This window comes from Clinocottus analis, unplaced genomic scaffold (assembly GCF_023055335.1).
Source record: "Clinocottus analis isolate CAN_PGR_092001 unplaced genomic scaffold, fCliAna1.0.p SCAF_5, whole genome shotgun sequence".
Taxonomy (NCBI): Eukaryota; Metazoa; Chordata; class Actinopteri; order Perciformes; family Cottidae; genus Clinocottus; species Clinocottus analis.
Window position 1 is genome coordinate 13,691,273 of NW_027176207.1, and position 12,595 is coordinate 13,703,867.

At 40.3% G+C, this 12,595-nt stretch overlaps 1 protein-coding gene across 1 annotated transcript; it reads right to left on the minus strand.

The window, feature by feature from the left end:
- Positions 1 to 1,070: 1,070 nt before the first annotated feature.
- On the minus strand, positions 1,071 to 12,352 carry arhgap31 (Rho GTPase activating protein 31). The gene is made up of 12 exons (XM_068601370.1): positions 12,090 to 12,352; positions 9,095 to 9,197; positions 8,533 to 8,677; positions 6,980 to 7,062; positions 6,775 to 6,882; positions 6,400 to 6,539; positions 6,103 to 6,310; positions 5,862 to 5,980; positions 5,699 to 5,755; positions 4,979 to 5,617; positions 4,727 to 4,872; positions 1,071 to 4,265 (listed from the first exon to the last, which is right to left on the minus strand). Exons 1-12 carry the CDS (start codon positions 12,187 to 12,189, stop codon positions 2,289 to 2,291), a joined length of 3,825 nt encoding a protein of 1,274 aa, XP_068457471.1. The 5' UTR covers positions 12,190 to 12,352; the 3' UTR covers positions 1,071 to 2,288.
- Positions 12,353 to 12,595: the final 243 nt, after the last annotated feature.

Consider the following 12,595-nt stretch of genomic DNA (forward strand, 5'->3'; position numbering starts at 1 on the left):
TTCAAAGGGCGTTGTTCTCGTCTGTAAAGACGGGATAACGGTCCCCCTCCCGGCCCCAGTATGTGTTGAGGAGTTGTAGCACTTAATGTATTGAAGCGCGCGGACTTTCACTGTGTGGCTGTCTGTTTATCCCGCAGTTTAGTGGCTCGTCCAGAAAGGCAGTGTGGAGCAGGAGCGTCATCTGGTGGCAAAGACCAGAGCGCGCTGAATAACGTGGAGCTGCACAACCATACTTTGGAGTATGTTGACAAAAATGAAAAGTATTTCGATGCACAGTTAAACCAACTGTAGCCTACAATATCAGTAAACAATCATTGGTACGCACAAGCGTCGATGTCCCAACCACGACCACATAGCAATAGGCTGCAGAATCCCATCTGATCTCCAAACAGCACGTGGACACTTGAATACACCCACAGCAGCACCATGACCTCCTTCACGTTGCTCCTCTAGTGAGAAGCTGCCAGAGGTTTTCAAGGAAATGTTAAGTTCCATTAAAAAAACATGCAGACATCTAACTTTATGATGTAAAATGATGCATTGCTATTGACAGTTGGATTCACAAACCAGACGGTCACTTAGGCATTAATTTGACAACATGTCAACATGTCTGACAATGTTTATATGGATTGGCTAAAATACTTTAAAGACAGAGAGAAGTGAAGCTTCATATAAAATTGGTGCTTTAGCAGATATTAATAGGAGGAGATGAAGGAGGAAGAAAAGACTCAAGTCTGGATGAAAAGTTCAAACTTTGAGTCTTTTCTTTTGTACAGTATGAAGCCTGTTTTACAAAATTGGTAAAAGCGTGCGTCAATGGCAAAAACACCACCTCAATAACAAAGCTTGTCTGTAGCTAATGAATCATTTTCGTGTAGTTTTCGCATCTCTTTGATTACTGAAATATGTAATTCATTTTGAGATGTCACTTCTGTAATGTTAAGTTTTAATGACACATTCGACCTGTTGCTGTCAGTTGTTTTTCCTATGAATACAGTCAATCCTTTTCGGTATGACGTATATAAAAGTTACAAAACAAATTAAAAAACAAAACAATTCTCATTTCTCAAACTTTTTTTTTATTTTTATAAAACACTGCCATCATTCATCCAGTCCATCCAAACTTCAGTATACACATTACTGTCACCTCAATAACATCCGCATCTTTATAAAATACACCGTAGACTCCTGAAACATCCAAATTATGTTATGTTCATGGGTGATAAAGCAAAAGACATCAGATCCTTTGTTTGTTAAATGCAAAGAAAATAGCCAAAAACCTGGAAACGCCATTATCTGACTTTGACTCAAACACATGAAATACAGTCAGCGTGCACAAAGTCAACCTCCACTTCACTGGTTTTACTTTTAACATCACACACTCTTTACTCTTTTCGGAAACGCTGTTTCTCATTATTGTCAAAAACCAAACACCAACAAAAAATGGCCATAAAATACCAATAACTATTAAGGAAAAAAAAGATACATTTGAATTAAAAAATACTCTGTGGGTAAATACTATCAATCCAGTTTGATGTATTTGAATCAGAAAAAAATGAATTTCCTTTTAAATAGTAAAAACAAATCTCATTGACATCAGCTTATCACGGAGCGAATTGATACATACACCATATATGTATCATATGTACTTCATATCATGTGTATCTTAATAAAGGAATTAATACACACATCTTCTTCTAAGCGAACACTTTTGTGGTTGTTCAAACGTTTCTTTGTCATTTTTTCTTCACTTTTACTGCCCACTTCCTATATTAAGAGCCCTTAATGTTCAAGGATAAATTAAGTTCTGAATATTTATGATAAGAGGACGCTGTTGATTGGTCAGTTATTAAAATAATCCAACTGTGTCATAACATCATGGACACTTGTGTTGGCTTTGATTTCAGATTCTTCTAAAACTGAGGCTTTTGTAGTAGAAAGACAAATATGAAGCCCCTGGATCGTCATGAGCAAGTTGTGATCCACATTTTACCCCCACAAACTGTTTGGTGCTCACCTGGTGACCTTTATATGTCCTTAAAATTTAAATAAAAAAAAAAAAAATCATTAGTTGCAGCCCTAAATCTCAGTCATCGTGGCTTCCTCACCACTTATTCAAATACTTCAAAAATCTGAAATTGTACAACGCATCCACCCTCAAGAAATCTGTGAATCACAGCAAACACAATGCAATGAATCACATCCGGTTATCACATCATCCTCCTTTCACTTTCCTCATACACTATCTTCAAACACGCAGGCGGTCTCATAGTCAGTGGCAGCAGCAGTCACTCAATCTGTCTGTGGCTCCTGCTGTCAAATATCATCGACCTTCTCTGCGGCTGGTAGAAGCAGCTGGTTGACGTTTCCAGTCTCTGTCCACTTTTTGGAATTGTCATTTTGTTTTGTTCCGGCGTCCTTAAATTCTCCGCCATCTCTTTCGAAAAGACATTCGCTGCCGAGGTGTCGTTCAGGCTCTTTATGGATGAAAGGAGCTTGCTGTCGTCTCCTGAAGGAGGATAGTCCATGATGGGGAAAGGAGGGCTGAGCAGGATGAGACTTTGAGGCCTCTGCCTATTCCTAAAGGATGGTCTTTGTAAGACTCTAGTGGGTCTGGGACAGTCCACAAACACTTCCAGGCTGGGCGCGTGTCTCCTCGGGATGACTGGCAGCTCTGGAGTAGACTTGGTCTTGGCAGACACGGCACCATGTGGGTGTTTTTGGTGTTTGGGTTCAGGCTCTTTATTCTCCAGCTCCTCCTTTAGATCGGACATCCCTGGAGGAGGTGCAGCATGGTTTTTCTCTGCAGTCATTTGAGGATGTTCCTTTTCTGGTTCCTTCGCTGCATCTGAATCCTTGTCGCGTCTGGAGGGAGGTATTTGGCTGTACTGCACCTTTGGAGGGACGACTGGCACGGCTTTGGCCTGGCATGTTTTGATCATAAAGGCTGTTCGCACCGATGAAACGCTGACCGGGGCTGAATTTCGACGTAGAGGCGCCTGCCGATCACTCAGAAACAACTCCAACTCTGAGGGAAGACGGTTACTCACAGACTCAGAGGAGGTCAGCAATCCTCTCTGACAAGAGGAAAACTCTGAGGAATTACGGTTCTGTTGATTTGAAATGTCTCTGATGCACCGATGCCCCAGGTCCAAATTAAGTGAATATGGTCTGTGTTTAGAAAAGCCATTTTCCTCTCTTTTCTCTGCCTCATAAGACATCTGTCTGTAAAACCTCTGAGATGATGCTGTATTCTTCTGTTTGGTTGTGCTGCATTTCCCTGTGTGAGGTTGTGTTGTGCTACTGCTGTTCACACTGATCCCTGATGGCAAACACATCCATTTAGTCTCTGTTTGGCTCCCGGTCGTCTGAGGAATGTTTCCTAAGAAGTGTTCAGTGCTCTTAGGGAGAACCTGTTTGTTATTATCAACTGAAGGAGATAAAATCTGAGTTTCCTCACAAGAGCCGAAGGGTGACAGCTGCTTGAACAACTCCTCTATGTCAGGTGAGTGGAGCGGACTGGTCACCCACTGCTTGGTGCAGCAAAAGTCCTCCCAAGGCTCCACCAAGTCCTGCTCCTCTGGGTTTTCTCCACCGCCTTCGTAGTTGTCGAGGTTTGGCAGCTCCAAGTTGCGACGTCTCTCCTCCAAACACACCGACAGCCTCTGGATAACCTCCCCCGCAGAAATCACATTCTTCTTTGCCGCATCACCAGAGTCGCTTTTGTCTCCTTGGGGGATTTCAAGTTTCTCCATTTTGTTGTCAGTATCATCTGCTCCTGAGAAGCCTACAGCCGCTGGAGCATCCTCTATCGTCAAAGGATTCAAAACTCTATCTAAACAAGGTTCTTTCAAAGGAAGTTGGCACTGTTTTGTGTCATCTTTGTGGAAGGGTTTGAGTTTTAGTTGCAGCTTCTTCTGTTTCCCCCCCACTGTAACAGCGTGAACGCTTTCTGTGTCACTGGGCAGAGAAAATGAGATGTCGGACTCTGAGGGCTGTTTCTTTGCGGAGTCGGATATGGTGGGGATCACGTGATCATTACTAGAGGAGGACGAAGGATGATCCCTGAATAGCAACGACAGAGACGGAGAGCTGCGGCTCCGTTTTGACTTGACATCCATCGTTAACTTCATGCCCTCACAGGTGCTCTTGGTGTCGAACACAGGGTTGAATGTCTCATCCAGCAGGTCAATTTCTGGTTCAGTTATCTTCAGCTCGTGGTGGAGGTCAGACCACAATTCTCTCCGAGTAGAAGATCCCTTATCCTGAGAAAGTGGAATTGAGAAATAATGATAAAATAAGAAATAGAAGGATTAAATATATCCAAAGATTCAACTACTTATTTACAAACCAAGCAACAATATCTATTCTTATTCACTGTGCACATTTTCTCATCATCATAACACAGTTGGAAAAAAGAAAGCTATGTAACTATATGATTACAACTTAAAGTGCAAATAAATGTTTCCTCTTAGCAATTATATTGGAATTCAGATTACAGTGCTAATTATATTTAGTTGTGAATCCCAATTATCTGACTTTATTTGACTTACTTCAGAGAATTGGATGGGCCAGGGATTATTATGACACAAAGGACTAATAATACAGATACCATGGTGTTTGACACACTGACTAATACTTTTTCAAATTAAAAACTTAATTTGATGATAAAATAAACAGAAAACCTAAGCCCTCATCAAAGATAGCATCTGTAACTATGCTTTACCAGTTGCATAGTTATCTGCTGGTTATGCAGTTCTTTCCCAGGAGGTGGCGCTGCATCTTTGCCTTCTGCATTCGCATGGGACGCTGGTTCCAGTTCAGAAGTATTCACCCCTCCTTGACCTCCGTGCAAAATGTCTTTGCTTGCACCTGAATACAAGAAAAATAGTTTTTGCATGTCATCCTACAACACATGTAGGACTTTATAAGAAACAGAAACAGTCACTTTAGCATGTAATGAATGATATGTCCTCACCCTCTGGCACGACTCTCGAGATCGGCTCCTCTGTGTTTTTCTTCTCCGTTCCTTCCTGCTTCTTGGTTTCCAGTTGGGGGAAAGTGTTGCTCTTTCCACTGTTGCCGCTCTGCTCCGAGCTCTCTTTGCAAGGTTTCAGAGTAGCAGCTTTGTCCTTGATGTGCACCCTGCATGGCGTGCTGTTGGAGCTAATAACGGCTGACACACGCAGCGGTACGGACACAGCAAAAGGCTCGGATATGTTGACCGCTCTGCGCTGATGCCTTGGTGAGGACTCCAGCGGGAAGAAGCTTCCTGGGAAAGAGGGCCGAGAGGAGCTGTTGTTGGAGGAGCCCGAGTACAACATCCTCCTGCTTTTTGGAGAGGTGGGCTTGTAGCCGCTGAGGTCATCACCTTTGAACACCTTCAGTTGCTCTGGCAGTGTTTTTTGTTGGGGTGCAGAAGCACCTGCTGAACACTTCTGGTCCATGCTAGAGCTCCAGCCGCCTGTTGCCCCTCCAGCTTTTGTCCCTTTAAACTCCCAGTTTGTGTCGTGTTCGCTCAGATCAAATAGTGAGTCCAGCGTTCTGGACTTTACATCTGGAACAAAATTGCTGCCGGACCCACTGGCTGGACTTTTGTTTCCTGTTCTGTCATCATCTGTGTAGTAAACATAAGTGTTACACCATCATATTAATGTTTCCCTGTGTTTGAATGACAGTATCTCGGTTGTATCCCCACCTGTGGGTAAGGAGCACAATGACTCCATGCTCCTGGATGGACGAAGAGCTGTCTTTTCTGTTTGAAAAAACTTGATCACACTTTGACAAAACATGAATACAAAAATGTGTATAGTTTGTTGACATGTTCAGGCCATTGTTAACTCTCCCTTTGGACACTTTACCTGGGCCCTGTGCTCTTATAAACACACTGCCGTTCCGGCTCAGTTTTCCCTTTGTGTCCACAGACCGTCCCAGGTTGAAGATGGACTTCCACTTCTTTGATTTCCCAGAAAACTTCCTCCTAAAAGACCAACAGAGATTATTTCAAGTCCAGTGCAAACAGCGTCCTGACAGTAGTACATTTATGCAGTCATTGTGCATGAATCAAACACTTTCAATGGACTGAATCCAAATCTGTCATACTTGCTGTCTGATATGTCTATGACGGTGTGGTAGAGCGTGGCAGTGCTGGTATTGGGCAGACTGTTCTCTCGCTGACGTTCTTTATGCACAGGGTGGTTTGGACTTAAGGATCGGGCCTGGGCTTCTTCCAGGCTCATCAGTTTCATCGGTTCACACTGGCCACTGATCGGGAGTGTGGCGTACTTCTCCCCACACATCAAACTTGGTCCTGGAGGAGTATAATTAATTAGTCAACTAGCAAATCTTTAGGCCCAAATATTTCTCCCTCAAAAGAGTTTTTATGTATTTTTTGAATACCTTCTTTGGGTTTGATTTGCACAGTATCGCTGAAGATCTCCTCTGTGTGGTTTAGAATATACTCAACCACTGACTGTTGTATCCGCACCTCCTGGAAGGCCATGTCTCCATTATTGCATGACGCCTCAATATCTTTGGATCTAAGAAAAGTAGAGATACAATATTAAACGGTAGAACCCCTTTGAAAAAAATACAAATAAATAATCATGTGTGCATACTTTCCAAACCTTTTCAGTATGAATACAAAGTTATTAAAGGAGCAAAAAAGTACCAATCTGTTAGACTGGAAAGTATATCTCCATTACCTTCTTTATCGAAGGTTATTTATATTTTTTTCATGGATCAAGTGAAGCACGTAACTGAAGCAAAACTCACCGTAATAGATTTGGAGCCCAAACCAGGGCCAGGTTACGGGTATGCATGTTTGTCTGAGTGCTTAAGGTGGCAAGGCGGGCCAAGTGTTTAGTGAGATACTCCAGAGTCCTGTGGAAAGTTAACAAATATTCCTTGTCCTATTCCCAACAATAATATTTGTAAAATCTGGACTATTGTGAAATGAGTGTAAAGGGGGGAAGTTCACCTGAAGTGAGGCGTCGGCAGTTCTTTGATGACCCCCTGAATGTGTAAAAGTCTCTCATGATCCCCCTGGACCGAGACCACTTCCTGCGCGCAAAAACAGAAAGATGTCAAAATAATTGACTTCAAATGTCGGTACAAATGCAAGATATGGATGATTGATCCTGGACCCTAACCAGCATGGCAGTAATTCTAAGTAATTGTAACTATAATCTAATTCAGACTCAATAATTTGTTTGCATACATGTTCTTTAACAAATGACAGGGTCCGTGTGTAAAAGAGTAAAGCTGTGATCCCAACGCATGCCTTGTCCTTCCATCAAGCCTCCCAACAGTTTTCCCTGCTCGACAAAGGTAAACAGACCTGCTGGAGTGCGTGCAGTCAAACTAATCTGATTCAGGCTCAAACAGCTGAGCATGTTAGCTGCATTTGTTCGTCACGTGTGGTCGTCAACATTAGTAGTTGTTAAAACTTGCTCCTGCGCAGTGCGTCTCATAGCTAAAGCCGATGATGAACTTCTAAATGATATTAAGCATTAGTAGACATGGTGCCAGGTCAAATAGGTGTTTTATTCAATACTACACTGGTAAGGCTCACATCCTGCCTAATGACTATGTTGTTAAGAGTTCATTCCTTCCAAGACAACTTGGCTGGAAAGACTAAACTGGGTTCGGGTGTGTTTTTCTTTTGCCATGTGAGGAACTGCCTTTTTCTAAAGCACGGCAGTGCTGCAGTTTTTCCGGCACGAGCAGTACCAGATGTATTTATGCCAAGGTATGCTAATGGCCCGTCAGGGTACACAGACAGCTTCACAGAAAGCATGGACTAGTCTCACAGTTTGGGACTCCTTCTCCTCTCTAAAGTTTCTTTCACATCTGCAGTTCATCCAGAACATGCTAAATGTAGAGACTGTCACACCAACTAAGGCCCCACAGGTTACCAGATACGTTTGGAAATGTAAATTTGAATGTTTTTGCTCGCACTTCCTTACAAACCTTAACCCACCCTGTGATCCTAAAGGGACAGCAACAAAACGTTTTAATCTTTAAATATTGCATCATTAATACAGTGTCACTTGCCAGAAGTGCTTGGTAACAATGTAGTCCTCAAAAACACACACATAAAAGTTAAAACAGATAATAAGTTGGCTCTTACAATTAGGTTTTTCATACAGTATGTGCAGGGACATCTTTTTATGATTATAGGCAGCAAACCTACTCGTAATCACAAAGATGACAATTAAATCATACTTTAGTTGAATTACTTCATATTGTATGTTCTTTGCACTCAATTCAGTTGAAATCTGCTAATGATTCTGTATTCTCCAATTAAAGAGATGAAAACAGCATCAATCGACATCAACATAAATCGTGAGCCAAAGATGTGAGGCCAGATTCATGAAGATTATAATAACTAAGGTATTCATAGTGCTGCCACAAACATACTAACTCTATCTGTTAGTAATTATTTTTTGTAAAGCATGAATCTGACGTAAAACCATGCAGAATTCATTTATTTATTTATTTTATTTTCACAGAAAATGTGAATGTACTCACAGTGAATTTGCTGTATAGCTCATATGTGAGCAGAGGATTGGGGAGCTCCCTGAAGAACAGCTTACATAAGGAACCCACACAGTGGATGTCCTGGAGGTACACTTCCTTTGTAAGGTCAGGGCACGCCTCGGAGCTGAATTCCTGCCTGCACGCACGCACACGCACATGCACGCACACGCAGACACACACGCACGCAGACACACACAAACAAACACAGTGAGCTGAATGCTTTGATTGTTACCCCTGCTAACTGTTGCAGTACGTGGCATAACAGAGTGAGTTATACTCAGTCGACTAACATTGTTGTGATAAAAAAATAAGTAATGCTAAACAAGTTCAATACCAATCTCAGAAAAGAATATTATGGAAATTAAAGATAATCATGACTTTATTCATCGCATATGAATACATAAAAGTATCTCAACCATTTTTTTTTTACTACACGAGTAGTTATCGAGAATGTAAGATTAACACACTGCTCCTTTATATTGAAATCATAATATTCTCTAATGACTTGAGGTTTTGTGCCTCAAAAGCATTACTGTACATGTTGCATGAGTACCTGAGACGCTGGATATTTGAGGTGACCCCCGACAGTCTGTAGATCCCGTCCACGATCCCATGCTCCTCAATAAACTCTGCACATTTCTTAAGAACCTGAGGAACTGAAGTTAAGAAACTGTGTTAGCCTATACTTTTATTCATATACTGGACTTGATGGTCACACACAAATCTTAAAAGCAGGAGAAGCAACTGTGAATCTAATGTTTCGGCAGTAACAATGCACACTTCATGCTATGTAGGGGTTTGTTCCACTAGGTCTGTTTTCTATTCCTTAGGGCCGCTGATTGTAGGTGGACTTTGACAGGAAGTTAAAAATGGTTTGTTTGTTTCAGAGGAAGGTTGACACACCCAGTCCTTGTAGCTGGTATTACTTACGACATTTCCTCTAATAGAAAAAGGCTTTTGAAATGTTACCACTGACCTACACAGATTTCTGAAGTACAGTACATCACCTTCTGTACACAAGTGAGTCTACCTGCAGTTTGAAAAAACTTGATCGATAATTCACAAGCTCTGCTTCAGTCTGACCACAACGTTAGTAATACTGAAAGTAATTGAATGCTAATCAACATACTTTATTGATTTTGAGTTTATTTTGATTGCATTCTGATTTATTTTGAAACAAAGACAATTAAGCTCAGCTGTATTTTACCTACAGTTCAGTGTAAAATGTGGCTGAAGGAACAGACATGTAGAGATGAGGCTCCTGGCTCCATATTCATGTCAATTAAGTGAAACTCTTCTTAGATATAAAGACTAACTTTCAATTTGTTTTTGCTTTGCTTTTCATTGCATTTTCTTTTCTTTTTTAATTTTTTTTTTTACCTCAAACAGCATGATTTTAAATAGTATTGAGTAATGTGTCGGTGCAGGTTTAAGAAGATAATGTGTATATACATTTGAACATCAATCGTTAATATGGCATAACTTTCTTTCACAGAAAAACATTGTACATTACAATAGAAAAGTTCAAGTCTTTTGAGAGTTTTAGTCCCATAAGTTGACTTACATTTCAAATCCTTTTGTCTAAGGAATGCAATTTTATTCATTATGTCATTGTAGTTATGCGTTTGTAGTTACTTTTGTAGACATTTTCATTTGAACTACAATATTATTTCCATTTCTCTTGTTGTTGAATAAAAACCAACAAAATCCATCCAATACTTTCGGCAATAGTTCATTTCTCAGAAAAAAGAATCTGTCATTTACATTTTCAACTGACTTAATTGGACTTTCAGTGACATGCCTGTGGTCAAATTTAACTCTGAAGCCTTCATTTAGCGCCTCTCAGTCGAAGATCTCTGCTTCTTGCAGACTGGCAACAAAAATACAGTTTGGACAGATTTCTAAAGATACTTTATGATGACACGTCAAATCATTTCATGATGTCTTGAGGGGCACAATGCAATACAATTGGAGTCAATTTCAAAACAGAGGCCAAAGATGCAACTTGTTTGTTCACAAAATAATGTTAAATGTTCCATTAATGGTTGAAACTGCAGCTGCCACTCAGTGGTTGGCTTTACAAAAACTCCTAACAGCCCTCTAGTCATTTTTTCGGTCAGGTTTTATAAACCAATTTTATTGTTATTGAACTTTATGGTATGTTGTTGGACTTTAAAGGTGCCGGGCAAGAATAACAAAATCTTGCCATAAAATTGGTGAAGTGAAAAGATTAAATTTGTGTATTTCCTCATGTTTGTATATCTGATGATTTGAAGTTATTTTGTCTGAACATATTGTAGTTTTACAATGACATCATGCAATACATTTTATAAACATTTGAACATAATCATAATTCATTTTGTCTCCATGAGACACTTTTATTGATCACTTTCTATTGCTCATTATTATTTGAGGTATTTCAATGTTCAATCATATAAAAGTGAACAATCCATACTATTTTCAATCTTTAAAAGACTTCACGCATTGTCATATGTGCAAGTTAGGTGTGAAAAGATAAATTATCATTACACTTTTTTTGTGCAGTTTTGAGGCATAAATGGAATTTATTTCAACACTTAACTTTACACACAAAAGTAGAGCTATGCAGGGTACACGTGGGCATCAGGTGAACTTTAACTGCTTACAGATGTATTGTAACGTAAGCAGGTTTTTGATGGTCACTACTTCTGAACTCAACATGTACTTTTTGTCTGTTAGCTTGCAGTAATATTCAGAAGCAGTAACACATCAATGCACAAACCATTCTATACACAGTAGTTCTACTGGACATCGATGACGGAGAGGTCCTCCCTCACTTCCTGCACTGAATGTCCACTCTTACTGGTCTTCCTCAAAGTTATACTCAACACAGCTATTCATATGCCTTTACACGTGGGATACCTCTCTTTTTTGGACATATCATAGGTCTCCACTTCCAAAAAGTTTATCAGAGGATGGTTGTAACAAAGGAACATAAGATCAGAAGACAGGAAACGGATCAAATGACATATTCTCCCAAACAAATCTGATCTTTTGATATTTGATTTAGTTTCTCTTTTCTGTTTATCATAGCTCTTGATTTTCCCTCAATCATTGGCAACAGCACCACCCGGTCTTTTGTCAGTTATAAAACTAGTCATAGAAAGTATAGTCGCCTTATAAAAATGACACAAAAAATGTAAGAGCCACACCCAAAGTCACAAATGACCATTTAATACAGCCAGCGTGTGAATGAATGGCCTTGCTACAGTAAACGTAGAACACATCTATACCTACTATTCATACATGTAATCTTTTAACAAAGCCTGTATCTGTTACATAAATATACTGTTTGTCTTATTTGTCCTAATTTAGCCACACTGTATGGATGTAAAAGGTTATCCCAGCTATAATAATACTCAAAATAACTAATAAAACCTTAATATTCAGTATAAATATGATCGTCTACATATGAGTGAAGTAACTAATGAAAGGAATTGTGTACAGTGTGATGAAAGCTGCTTGTAAAGGAGTTTAAGTTGTGAAATGAAGTAAAATAAATAGTTTACCATCTTGTCCTGAGCTCTGGAGATGTTCTATCAGGTCACAGCCGAACGCATTTTCACTTCCTTTCTTTTTGGATTTCTGCTTCGTCCCTTTATTCTTCATGTGGCTCCAGTTAGTAGTCCCGATGATTAAAACAAACAGATCCTTTGAAACACAGCGATCGATCCATATGACCTCGACAGAGGTTGAGTTTGTAGGTCAGAAAAGCAGCGACAGAGAAATCCCAGCGAACAGCCCCGAAAACTCTGCATCCGCTCACATTCTGATTAACCGCACTGTTGGAGGCTGAGAGCAGAAGTGACGTCACATTTTGAACTTTAAGTCCTTTAGATTGTCAGAAGTTGAAGTGATGATCAATGAAAACTCCTGGTGTGAATGTTGCTTGGCCGCGACGTGGCAGTCTGTTGCTTTATCTCTGAAGGATTTGCAGAAACAGCGTTAAAATCGGTCGGTTTCCTGTTGTTTTTTGTTACCCCCAGCCAGTCTCCCTCTGCTCCTTTTTTATCTC